The sequence below is a fragment of the Poecilia mexicana genome, unplaced genomic scaffold, assembly GCF_051168715.1.
Source record: "Poecilia mexicana isolate PSO_F unplaced genomic scaffold, ASM5116871v1 scaffold_18, whole genome shotgun sequence".
Classification (NCBI taxonomy): Eukaryota; Metazoa; Chordata; class Actinopteri; order Cyprinodontiformes; family Poeciliidae; genus Poecilia; species Poecilia mexicana.
The window spans coordinates 1,942,526-1,956,038 of record NW_028263387.1 but is presented as its reverse complement, the minus strand read 5'-3'; the positions used below and the strand labels follow the sequence as shown (position 1 = coordinate 1,956,038).

Genomic DNA, 13,513 nt, shown 5'->3' with positions numbered 1-13,513 from the left:
AGCCAGTACTTTTTTACTTTTACTTAAGTAAAATGTTAATGTGGTACTTTTACTTTTACTTGAGTACATTTTTGTCTGTATATTTGTACTTTTACTTAAGTACATTTTTGAGTACTTTCTCCACTGCTGGTGAGACAGATTAAACAAACTGAAGACAAATTCAGCGCGAGTAGAAACGCTACAGGTGAGTCAGATAAACAACGTCAGAGCGCAAGCAGAAACTCCACCGGTGAGTAAAAAGAGCCACAACAAGCAATGAGGCAAATTAAAGCGAACAGTAAACCACTGCTGTAGAAAAGAAAAACAAAACTTACTTGTACTCAACACACCTGCACGCCAGAAGAACAAAAGGGATTGGGCATCGGGTGTCATTTGACTATGGAGTCACCTGTCACAGGTGACTTTGTTGTCATCAAGTACCGTATTTTCCGCACTATAAGGTGCACCTAAAAACCTTCAATTTCCTCAAAAGCCGACAGTGCGCCTTATAATCCGGTGCGCCTTATATATGGACCAATATTGAGCCACAACAGGTCTAACAACTACGGTAAGCAGCCGCTGACTTCATTTTCACCTGTAGAAGAAGAAGCGCACGGTGCATGCTGGGATAGTTGTCAGAACGCTGGTTTGTAATCTATTAATAAAGTTTGACTGACCTATCTACCTTCCGACCGTCTAGAATCAGGTCATCTGCAGGTCATTTAGCACCACGTTCTCCACGACCATGCTATGCGCGAACGGAGAAGGTTGACCATCGTCCGCCCACGCCCCGGCCTAGTCGCGGAAGGCTCTCCTCACCGACCGGAGTCGGACTGTTTTGTTGATATTCACTTTAGTGCAGCTCCATCTAGTGGATGCATAACGTAACTCCAGCCTCTACTGTACCGTCTATAGAGCTTTGGAGCTGACGTCACAGCGTATGACGTTTACGTCGCTCGGCGCCATGTTTGCAGCCCACAGACCTAAACAAACTAGTCAGAACACCGGTGTTTTCATTGTATTACCGACCGCAGCGAAGGATATTCGCCCTCCGCGGAGTAAGGGACGTTCAGCTCAAGGTTGATCCGATTTATGAACGCTAATTTCGGCCAGCTGTTCTCTACCGATGCCTCCTCAAGTGCTCGGAGGTTCACATAGGGACCGTCAATTTCCAAACACTCCTGTAAATAAATGCTTTGTCTTGTGACCAACTAATACAAAAAAGTGGTAATTCATGCTATTAAACGAGGCACACTATCCTCTAAAAAATGTTTAAGTCATATTTAATATTTTAAATAATATTAAATGTTTTATTCAATAGCTTCCAAATCGTGTGCCCCATGAACTCAAAATCTGTGTGAAATCGTTCTACTAGACTGTATAAATGAGGCACACATCTTCATTACATTTGAACACTTCTTTATATATATTTTTAGCTTTTAGTATTTTCTTCAATAGCTTCTAGGTCATGTGACCTATTAACTCAAAATTTTTACTAAACTACACTGCTCAAAAAAATAAAGGGAACACTCAAATAACACATCCTAGATCTGAATGAATGAAATATTCTCATTGAATACTTTGTTCTGTACAAAGTTGAATGTGCTGACAACAAAATCACACAAAAATCATCAATGGAAATCAAATTTATTAACCAATGGAGGCCTGGATTTGGAGCCACACACAAAATTAAAGTGAAATGTTCCCTTTATGTTTTTTGAGCAGTATATATAGATGAGGCATATTTTTATTCCATTTTGACCCCTTTTTTACTTTTTAATCAAATTTATATTTGAAAAATAGATTTTTTAAAAAGTTCATAAAATATATTACCTCACATGATAAGAACATTTGTAACCTGTAATGTTCAATTTCATAAAATTCTAGGACTGGATCTATTTCATTACATGTTTACTTACCTGAAATATGTTAAATACAACGAATATTTATTAAAGTGTGAACTGTTTCATAAAATTTACTTGTCACCTTTATTGTTTAATTACACATTAAATGTTTAAAGATGGGCTTTTTCATCTGGTTTGTGTCATGATGTGGTGTGGCGGTGGACACAAACGCAGCAGGCAGTGGACATACTTTATGTGGATGTTATTTTTGTTATTTTTAATGAACTAAACAAACTAACTAAATCCAAAATCCAGGGAAAACAAGGAAATGCAAAACACAATGAAACAGGAGACAAGGGATAACAAAGGTAACATGAAGATCTAAACCAGTGTTTCTCAAACCTGGTCCTCACCGCTCCCCTGTCCTGCATGTTTTAGGTGCTTCCCTTCTGCCACACACCTGAATTGTATCTCCGGGTGATTAACAGGCTTCTGCAGTACTTGATGGTCATGCAATAATTTGAATCAGCTGTTCTGGAATAGAGGCACATCTAAAACATGCAGAGCAGGGGGGCGGTGAGGACCAGGGTTGAGAAACACTGATCTAAACAAAGAAAAAAACCTAATTAGTATTACTAAAGGAAGTATATGTGTATATATATATATATATATATATATATATATATATATATATATATATATATACAGTGGGGAGAACAAGTATTTGATACACTGTTGATTTTTCAGGTTTTCCCACTTGCAAAGCTTGTAGATGACTGTAATTTTTTATCATAGGTACTCTTCAACTGTGAGTGATGGAATCTAAAACAAAAATCCAGAAAAATACAATGTATGATTTTTAAATAATTAATTTCCATTTTATTGTGTGAAATAAGTATTTGATACACCAGAAAAATGAAACTTAATATTTGGTACAGAAACCTTTGTTTGCAATTACAGAGATCAGACGTTTCCTGTAGTTCTTGACCAGGTTTGCACACACTGCAGCAGGGATTTTGGCCCACTCCTCCATACAGATCTCCTCCAGAGCCTTCAGGTTTCGGGGCTGTCGCTGGGCCACACGGACTTTAAGCTCCCTCCAAAGATTTTCTATTGGATTCAGGTCTGGAGACTGGCTAGGCCACTCCAGGACCTTAAGATGTTTCCTACGGAGCCACTCTTTAGTTGCCCTGGCTGTGTGTTTTGGGTCGTTATCATGCTGGAAGACCCAGCCACGACCCATCTTCAGTGCTCTTACTGAGGGAAGGAGGTTGTTGGCCAAAATCTCACGATACATGGCCCCATCCATCCTTCCCACAATATGGTGCAGTCGTCCTGTCCCCTTTGCAGAAAAGCATCCCCAAAGAATGATGTTTCCACCGCCATGCTTCACGGTTGGGATGGTGTTCTTGGGGTTGTACTCATCATTCTTCTTCCTCCAAACATGACGAGTGGAGTTTAAACCAAAAAGTTCTATTTTTGTCTCATCAGACCACATGACCTTCTCCCATTCCTCCTCTGGATCATTCAGATGGTCATTTGCAAACATCAGACGGGCTTTGACATGCGTTGGCTTGAGGAAGGGCACCTTGCGTGCACTGCAGGATTTTAATCCTTGACGGCGTAGAGTGTTACTGATTGTTTTCTTTGAGACTGTGGTCCCAGCTCTACTCAGGTCATTGACCAGGTCCTGCCGTGTAGTTCTGGGCTCATTCCTCACCTTCCTCAAGATCAATGATGCTCCACGAGGTGAGATCTTGCATGGCGCCCCAGACCGAGGGAGATTTTCCGTTATTTTGTATTTCTTCCATTTTCTAATAATTGCACCAACTGTTGTTGCCTTCTCACCAAGCTGCTTGCCTATTGTCCTGTAGCCCATCCCAGCCTTGTGCAGGTCTACAATTTTATCCCTGATGTCCTTACACAGCTCTCTGGTCTTGGGCATTGTGGAGATGCTGGAGTCTGATTGATTGAGTGTGGACAGGTGTCTTTTATACAGGTAAAAAGTTCAAACAGGTGCAGTTAATACAGGTAATGAGTGGAGAACAGGAGGGCTTCTTAAAGAAGAACTAACATGTCTGTGAAAGCCAAAATTCTTACTGGTTGATAGATGATCAAATACTTATTTCACACAATAAAATGGAAATTAATTATTTAAAAATCATACATTGTATTTTTCTGGATTTTTGTTTTAGATTCCATCACTCACAGTTGAAGAGTACCTATGATAAAAATTACAGTCTTCTACAAGCTTTGCAAGTGGGAAAACCTGAAAAATCAACAGTGTATCAAATACTTGTTCTCCCCACTGTATATATGTATATATATATATATATATATATATATATATATATATATATATATATATATATATATACACATGGATATACATCTTCCTTTATCAAATATCAAATTTTTAGTTTAAATGTGATTAATTTCTTCACCTGTTTACATGCAACTTGAAGTGCTTGAATTAAATGTTTCATGAATGTTTACCACATGAAATTGGTATTGAATGAGAGAAAACAGCTACTTCCAACTGTACACATATTTCTGCAGCCTTGCTGAGCTCCTCTCCTGGCGTTTTTTCCTCAGCCTCTCCAACTTGCTCCTCATCTACAGCCTCTGGAACTGTGTTTTCATTATTTACCTCTTCTGGGGTAAATGATAAAAACAGTCTCTATAACTTGCTCCCCCACTTGTTGATGGTCTTGCTATATCGCCTCTTTAATTGACGCCCATGTTGGTCCGATGTTGTGGCGTTTACCTCGCAGTGACCCATATTCAGCGCTGGACCCCAGTCAGGATTGAGCTAATCCATTTCATACGTCGGTTTGCCTTCAAGAGGAAATATCAGAACACACATCAGTATGAATACTGTAAATTTGATAACACTAGTAAAATAGTTTACTTCACAAAAATGTAATAACCTCGATGTCCACTGACAAAACTCGGACTATACTACATAAACAATATTAGCCCAACCTAAACAAGGTTGACCCACTTAAATGAACTCAACAGAAACTGATCAAGAGTACACCCGGACAAAATCATAGCAAAATAAATTATGACACAACACTAACAAAGCGAATTTAGACACTCACCAGAATGGAAATGTCTGGAGCAAACTTGTAGGTATCTGGGGATTTTGGAGAACGTAATTTCAGGACGTCTCAACCGCTGACACCAGGACATTCATCTTCTTTTCATTAGCTTCGATAGCTTAGCCTCCTCGCGTTGTTTCCAAGCAGGAAAATAGTGAAACGAAAGTCCGTTTTACATCTTTTTAACTTTTTGATCGTGTGATCGGACATTACACCCGATAACGCAGCAAGTTCATGCCATAGCTAAATCTGTGAGACAGTCGTTTTTGTCGGTGGCAACAAAGATGGTGCCGATACCCCTCCGAGTAGAGCAGTGACGTCACGCTCCGAAGCTCTATTCTGTGCGCCTTATATATGAAAAACGTTTTAAAATAGGCCATTCATCGAAGGTGTGCCTTATAATCTGGTGCGCCTTATAGTGCGGAAAATACGGTACTCGACCTGCGCATGTGCAAGAATGATCGTTCAGTGCTTGAAGCACCAACTCTGGCGGTCAGTAGGGATGAAATAGAACCACTGACAGCATAGGCGTAGGAACCGGAAGGAGGGATATTTGTCTCCCTCAGTAATTTCACCTCAGTTGCGAAAAACTTTTTAGCTTGAAATTTTCCACTCGCATACTTTGAAGGTGAGCCCTCTTCTAATCCGTTTAGTGTACAAACAACTGGAAAGAAATCTATCCCAGTGAATTATATAGTAGGCTGCCCCAGTCATTGTTGACTCATGGTTGCTTAAAGCTTTACAAGACCGACTGATTTTGGTGACATTGTCGGTGTAAAATATTGAATAAAATGTTATGCTACGTGACTGGCATTATCTTTACTCTTACATTTCACTCTATGAGACGCAAAATTCGTCATCATCAGTCTCTTGGCAACAGATGGCAAACTAGCTAGAGCATTTTTACGGACTAAGTTAACAGAAGTGGAGCTCCACGGAAATGGCAAACAGATGCAAAAAAGGGAGCAAGGAAAAGCCAAAAACTGGATGTGTATTTTGTTCGTCGTTTTGGAGATGAGGCGGAGTTTTTTGTTGGCAGCGATTCAGATGCCCCAAAACTGCCAGCCCAGCCAGGGAGCCAGGATAGTTACAGGTAGCAACTCTAATGTTATTCACAAAAGCCCCTTTTGCACTGCAAGGCCTGCCACGGAACGGCACGGCACGGGTTCAAAGTAGGGCAGACCGGTTTTGCATTAGAACCACAAGAGCTGTGGTTCCAATCGGGCCGGCCAAGGGGGGCTGCTTTGAATTCAGCAGCTGATTGGTTTAGAGCAGGGGTGTCCAAAGTAGGTCCTCGAGGGCCGGCATCCTGCATGTTTTAGTTCTCTCCCTGGTTTTACACACCTGCATCAAATGATGGCTCATTAGAAGGCCTGAGCAGAACACTGACTTGCTGAGGAGGTTGTTGCTACCACTAGGGAGAGAAGTAAAACATGCAAGATGCCGGCCCTCGAGGACCGATTTTGGACACCCCGGTTTAGAGTCAGTCGTTGATTGTTTTCCAGTCAGCCGTTGATCGGTTCTAGCTGGCTCTCCCTAAACTGTTCTTACTGTATTTTGCGAAGAGTGCTCTTTTTAATATTCTTAATATTATTTTTAACTTGCAATGAATTCCTCCCAATATCTTGCTGTTACCTGGTCCCATGATGAGGTAATTTTTTTCCTCTGCTTACTCGCTGATGAACGAATACAGAACGAGCTAGATCGGTCAACGAGGAAAGAGAAAGTTTTCCGCCACATCTCTGAGGTAGTGGCTTCGGCCGCTACATCGGAACCATTGTTTAGTTTCAAAAATATTGACGTCAGGTACAGCTTTGATGCCACGCTCAGTTATATGCAAACATAACAGGGCTGCAGTACGGGTGGAACCGGACTGAAGCGTGCCGTTCCGTGCCAGGCCTTGCAGTGCGAAAGGGGCTTAAGTGTGAGTTAACTGTAGACTGATTATAAACTGTATCAGCCCAGCCGCCGAGCTTACATCTCCTTTGAGCTGAACAGTATGAGAGGCCGCATGGGCCAAAGCTTACAAACTCTCTTACATTCACTATCAAACTCTCTCACATTCACTATCAAACAGTCTTACATTCACGTACTATCAAACTCTCTTACAGAGTTTGATTGCAACGGAAGTTAACTTAAAATTTCAGTTTCTGATTGTCGTAAGGGGAAAATAGGGGCAAAAAATGGTGTAGTGTGAACTATTGCATTAGGTAGTCAGATGTGCCCATCTTTATTTAAATCTAGTGATTACAGAAGGGCAATATAGTATACAGACTTCATAATCTGCACTCTTTTGGTTGAATGCAGTATTTATTTCCACTTTGGCTTTATGTTGTTTAGTTTTTATTCAAGTACATTTTTTGTTAATGGAAACTGAGAATCCTTTTTGTTTTTGGTTGTTTTGTTTATTTAGTTTATCAGTTCCAGTGTTATGTGTTCTTTTGAAAATAAAGTGTATCTATCTATGGCAGGAAATTGCATGCATTATTAGTCATTTCAAAATGACAGTGTCAAAAGGTCTTGAAACAATATTATCGTTTATCGCAATAATTGTTTAGACAATTAATCGCTCAGCAAAATTGTTATCGTGACAGGCCTACGTGCTCATGATAAATTAAAACAAATTCAATAATTTCCATTGGCATTATTTATCGTTTCTCTTTAGAAACAATTTATTTTTGTTTTCTCTCTTTAGAAAGAGAGAAATCTCTTTCTCTCTCTTTCTACCAAAAATTGTTTGATAAAAGCTTTTAGATTGGTGCTTTGGTCTCAACCAAACCTTTTTTTGATGGACAATTTTATTTACAAAGGCTTCAAAATTAATTCTATTTGTCGTTTTATTTATTTTAGATATTTGAAATGTCTTCCAGTTGTAGTGTTAAATGTTTAAATGATAATTTAAAGTTTACTGATCTTTCAGATTGTGTTCTTGCATTATTATTTTACCATTAACATTATATTACTTAAAAATTGTCTCAAAACAACAATATTATCAAAAATCAATATTTGTTATTGTGACAGGTAGTGTAGTTAGTTTATTACCATGGATGGCAAAGTTACTTTGAAAGAGTAATTTGATTACTCAATAAAAAATTCATCCATCAGCTAGAAAATGCACATCTCTTTTCCCTCCATCGTTTACGTTTGTGTCGCTGGTGTTACACATGAAACGTATCTCCCCAAGGAAAAAGAAGAAAGCAACAATATGTGTTTTCTAAAAAAAAAAATTACAAATACGCAACTTGGATACATAACTTTAATCTGATTATTGGATTGTAAATAGTAACACATTAGATTACTCATTACAAGGGGTCAGATTAGGGTAAAGTATTGATGACACCATTGTTTGACATTTTTGCTCAAGCTATTTACGGATCTTTCAGGTTTCTGATACGCGTCACCCCCAATGATAAACTTGTTCCTACGCCCTCGACTGACAGAACAATAAAATCAATCAACTCCACAGGCACGTGGAGGAAGGGTGAGCCCCTCTTCCCCTTTTATCCCTGATGCCCCAGTGCCCTTTTTTAAAATATTTTGTAACATTTTGTGCATCAGGAGGCCTGCTTGTGACCCTCAACAATAATATTTAGCTAAAAATAACAATTTTGCAAAAATAAACGAGTCTGCCTGCTCTCAGTGTAATAATGACTGAGGATTCTCAGTGCCTCTGCCTCCATGGGCCCAGTGTCTTAACACTGGGCCCATGGTGAGGAGGAGAGGGGGCTTTAACTGCAGCTTCTAACTATCAAATTATGTTCAAAAACATATATTTTTTTCATCATACACTTGTTTGTGGTTAAAACAGAAGATCTGATGTTAAAGTTAGAAAATCCTTCAGAGTGACTACAGCCTCTGCTCCACCCACTGAGACGCCCACTACCCCGAAATATCAACTCTGAAAACTGTGCTCTATTTTCCTTCCACTTCATTATTCTGAGGAATAATGAAGTGGAAACTGCAACATAAATTTGCAAACTGCAAATTTTGCAGTTATTTTTGCAATATATTTTGTTATTTTGCAACATGTTATTGTTGCAAAATAACATAAATTATTAGTGGAAATGTTTCCTCAGAAATGTGTTGAACGTTGTAGTTTTGAAGCGAAGATGATGAATGCTTGAATGAGGCCTGTTGCTGTAGCAATGCTCCGATCTGTGATTCTTCTGTCTCTCTCCATCAGTTCCTCAGGACTTCAGCTACCTCCCAGAGAGCAGCATCATCAGATCTATAACCGACTTCCTCACTGAAGCTGGAAGGAAAGGTGTGTTCTCCTGAAAAGGTATATGTGTGTGTGTAACTATGCAGTGTGAGATCTGGGTTGTGACTGCGGCTGCAGGTCCAGAGTTTTCCCCACCTGCTCTGGTTCGGGCAGTCCTGACCTCAATGGCGTCAGTAGGAGCTGGTTTCCAGTTCCCCCCCGTTAACTGGAGCGCTGTCCTGTCCCCGCTGATGAGGCTCAGCTTTGGTAACTCCCCATGCTCCCCACACACACACCTACCTCTCACATGCCCTACAGGTGACCACAAGGTGTGGTTTGACTTTCACAGGAGAAGGCGTCCAGCATCAGTGTGTAGTCCTGGCGGCGTCCCAGGCCCAGTCCTCCCAGAGTGCGTCCCTCTTCCTGGGGTCCTGGCTGTCCCCGCCACTCGTCCACAGCCTCAGTGTTGGTTATTCCTGTCCTTTTCATCATGGCTGCAGCGAGCTCCAAGCAGAGCTTTCATACGAGTTTCTCTCCCCCCCTGCAGCATCACACCTGGGCCCACCTCTACCAGACCCTGGGTGTGTGGATGAAGCAGGTAGCGGAGGACAAGCTGCAGGTGTATGTGCAGAACCTGGGCCTGCAGCAGTTCCAAAGGCGCTCCCTATGTGTCCCTCTGCTACGGGGCATGGCTCAGGCCATGGCCCTCCCTAACCCCCCCAGCCACTGCTGGACCACCCTCTGCTCCACCGTCGAGACAGCCTTCAGCCTCCTGCCCAGCCACATCCAGGTGGGGTCAACACTCCTTTACAGCTCCACCCTATTACAGCTTCGCCTTGAAACAACACCTTGTTGCCATAGTTACACATTGGCACACATTCACAACTGAATAGAGGATGAACCTTCTACTGCCTCACCAAGCAGGATGAGGACACGACTTTTTAAAGTTTAGACTTTATATAATATCAGTAATGGTAGTGTTTTTTGTTGATATGTTCTGCTTCATACACATAGCTAACACTAACAATTATTTTAGTAATCGATTATTCTGATGATTAATCTGGTAAGAAAAAATTGCCACATTATACAGATTTTTCATTCAATCGAACAATTCACGCATTTATCGTATACAATAGAAATATATTATAAGATGCTAGTTAAAAAAAATCAATTCCTTTTTTAAATAAGAAAATAAAAAGCCTAAAATGCAAAAATGGCATTCCTATAGTGAATTTGAAGCAGGTGAAAATAAAACTGCTACTTGAGGAGTTTTGGGTAGAACATATTTTCAAACAAAAGTTTTTTTATCTTAAATGCAAAATGGATATATTTATTTTACAGTTTGGCTTATTTACTGTACTGAGTGTGTTGTTCTTTCAGTAAAATGCCTTTTTGAGTCTGTATTCACCAGTTAATGATTAATTGATTAGTAAATTAGTTGACTATTATTCCAATAATCAATTCATCACAGTGAATCCATTTATTATCTGCCCTTATAAGTATATAGCTAAAGCAGAAGAAAAAGGATTCATGTTTTTTTTTTTCAAACTAAGATGGCTGCCGTCTTCTTGATGGTAGCAGTCACAGGCCATTTGAAAGCATGTTCATGTTTTCGAATGGTCTAGTCAAAGTGCAGCCAAAGCTAATGAAGCAGCCAAAGCTAATGAAGCAGATTAGAAGAGCTGCCAACAACTGTGTCATCCTGGACATGTTACTGTGAAATATGTTTGCTGCCCAGATATTGAGCTGTTAGCATGACATGACAGTCATGAGACTGTCATACAGCAATAGTCTTCGGTCAGAGACCTATTCAGAAGACTGATTGCTACTGGAGATCCTTCCTGTCTGCAGGTGATATGAGTTATGACATTTAATTTCCTTTTAACTATTTTTGAATCAAATCTACATCCTTTTGTTGCCACCTGCTGTTGTAATGAGACAAAGGAGAAGGGATGTGAATACTTTGACAAAGCACTGAACAGAAGTCTGTGTTTTTTTGCGTCTGTGTTTTGGGAACAAAGTTTCTGTATAACAAAGTTAATCACTCTAATCAGTAGGGCTGTAGTGATACAATAATCTCACGGTACGATACACAATATTCTGCTCACAATATGATATATATTGCGATATTCAGCAAACGATACAATTCAATGCACTTTTGCAGTTGTCTGAAAGATTTTAGAGGGACAGTGTGATTTTGGTGACATTTTGTGACTGTTATAGAGTTAGATTGAATTAATTTAATTGAAAACTGATTAAAAGCACCAACTACACAATACCTGGCTCTGGTTGGACATGGACACAGACTTAAAGTCGACAGCTGGACAAAATGAATTAAAGAAGTGGTGAGAAAACATGTTTCGTTTAATTGAAACAGTATAAACTGTAGCTTACATGCATTTGTAAAGTAAATAAAGTGCACCAAGTACCCTGCTCAGAATACCTATACCTTTTTAACCTTCACACTTAACATTTGAAGGAATCACTCTAAGCCTGATGACCTAATCACTCTCCCGGCGAAGCAAGCAGTGAGTGAGCAAGGTGACAGTTGGATGGTACGATACTTGCGGAAGAATATTGATTTTTTTCTAGGAAAGAAAATATCGATATATATCGCAAAATTGATATTATTACACAGCCCTACTAATTAGAGAAATCAAAGATCAAAACAGGAATGCTGTCCAGCTCCTGGTGTTTGTTCTTGTTTCAGGATGCTGAGGTGGAACTCTATGTGGGTGTGGCCAGGTGTCTGTCTGAGATGTCCGACACGGAGATCGACAGGATCGTTCAGGTGTCAGAGGTCAGTGTGGGGTCAGAAGTCAGTGTGGTGTCAGGAAGTGAGAGCAATTGCTCTGTGAGTAAAGCTGAGTGTTTGTGTGAATCTCAGGCTCAGGTGGAAAAAGCCTGCTTCGTCCTGGCATTCCTCACCTCTCAGGGCAGACTTCCACTGCTCAGCCTCAATGATGTCATCACCGGTGTGCTCTGTGGTTGGTCAAGCTGCAGACTGGGCTGGATCCTCTTGCAGGCCTTTTACCAGTGTCGGCTGACTGCTGGCACCAGTACAGGTCAGAGTGCAGCTCTGCTGGTAACAGCGGCTCTACTGTCTAAGTCTGCGTGTTGAGCATGCCCACTTCTCCCTCAGGTGTCTCCAAGCGCATGGAGTGGCTGCTAGAGCTGATGGGACACATCCGGAACATCGCCTATGGAGCGACTTCCATCAGATCTGGAGACACTAAGAAGGTAGGGTCCGGTCAGGTCCGGTCCATTCACCTCCCCTTGCCGCACCACACATCCAGTCGGTGCTGCTTTTCCACATGTGAGTCATGTTACTGCATGTCACTGATGACTCAGTATGTGTTGCGCAGGTCCTGTTCTCCAACTAACTCACAGGAATGACTCAACTTCTTATTAAACATAAACCAGAAACCTTTTAGAGCTTCTCTTCAGATATCAGATGCCATTTTACAGCAAAATCTTTTAATATTCTGCAACTTAATTTACCTTGAGGCCTAAGCATGTCAATTGTTTAAACTTTTTTTTAGTTTATCAGTACAGCTAGATGGGTTTCTATGGTTTTTAATTTTCAAATTCTATGGTCCCTTCTGTTGCATGGTGACCAGAATAGGACATCCACATACTTTCCTACTGTTTTCCACTGCCTCTTGTTATACCCACCAAGGTTTGATATAAAGAAGGGAGAAAGTTGTTTGTGCAAAATGAGTAGAGGCAGTATTGACTCAGGAGACTGGATTCTGATGCATGCCACACATTTCAGATTTATATTTGTTAAATAGGTTCAAATTATTGATGATTACTTTTTTGTGAAAATGTATAGTGTGGATGGTATTTCAGTGGCTAAAAACATGTGGCTACTGTTTGGCTGTTTATCTGCAGGCCACTGACTTCCTGTTCCAACTCTTTGCTGCTGCTGTCATCTCCTGGGGTGACCACTTCATGCCCCTTCTCTTTGGCATCAGGCCCCAATGGTTCCCATGGCAACCAGATTCCAAGCCTCCAGCGCTAGAGCATGGTTTGTATGGGTCACTTTCACTCAGCGAGCTCGCTCTGCCACAATGCATGCTGGGAGTGTCACACAGCCTGCCGCTGTTGCTAGGCAAAGAACCATGGAGCAGCCAGACACACAAGGTGAGAAGTGAAAGGTTAGGTGACTTACTGCTGGCTTTAAGGTTATAGGTCCAACATGACAACCATGTGCGTGTGTGTGTTTCAGTTTATCGACTGGCTCCTCAGCATAACAGAAGGTCCTGAAGAGAATCTGTCAGCCATCATCATCAGCACAGCCAGAGGTGCAGCACGTTTCATTCCTCCATCTGTTTACGGCTCAGGTCTTCTGCAGCTGCTTCTGTACAGTTAGTCCGTTTATT

At 40.9% G+C, this 13,513-nt stretch overlaps 1 protein-coding gene across 2 annotated transcripts in view; it reads left to right on the top strand.

Annotated features, from left to right (window-relative positions):
* focad (focadhesin) overlaps positions 1-13,513 on the top strand; it is a 106,212-nt gene that overhangs the window by 90,962 nt on the left and 1,737 nt on the right. For both annotated transcript variants that reach the window (XM_088016079.1, XM_088016078.1), the window contains 9 exons: positions 9,111-9,191; positions 9,267-9,395; positions 9,478-9,593; positions 9,676-9,918; positions 11,839-11,928; positions 12,016-12,193; positions 12,271-12,368; positions 13,023-13,274; positions 13,360-13,435. In XM_088016079.1, the coding sequence (XP_087872205.1) occupies positions 9,111-9,191; positions 9,267-9,395; positions 9,478-9,593; positions 9,676-9,918; positions 11,839-11,928; positions 12,016-12,193; positions 12,271-12,368; positions 13,023-13,274; positions 13,360-13,435 (1,263 nt within the window). The remainder of the gene's footprint in view (positions 1-9,110; positions 9,192-9,266; positions 9,396-9,477; positions 9,594-9,675; positions 9,919-11,838; positions 11,929-12,015; positions 12,194-12,270; positions 12,369-13,022; positions 13,275-13,359; positions 13,436-13,513) is intronic.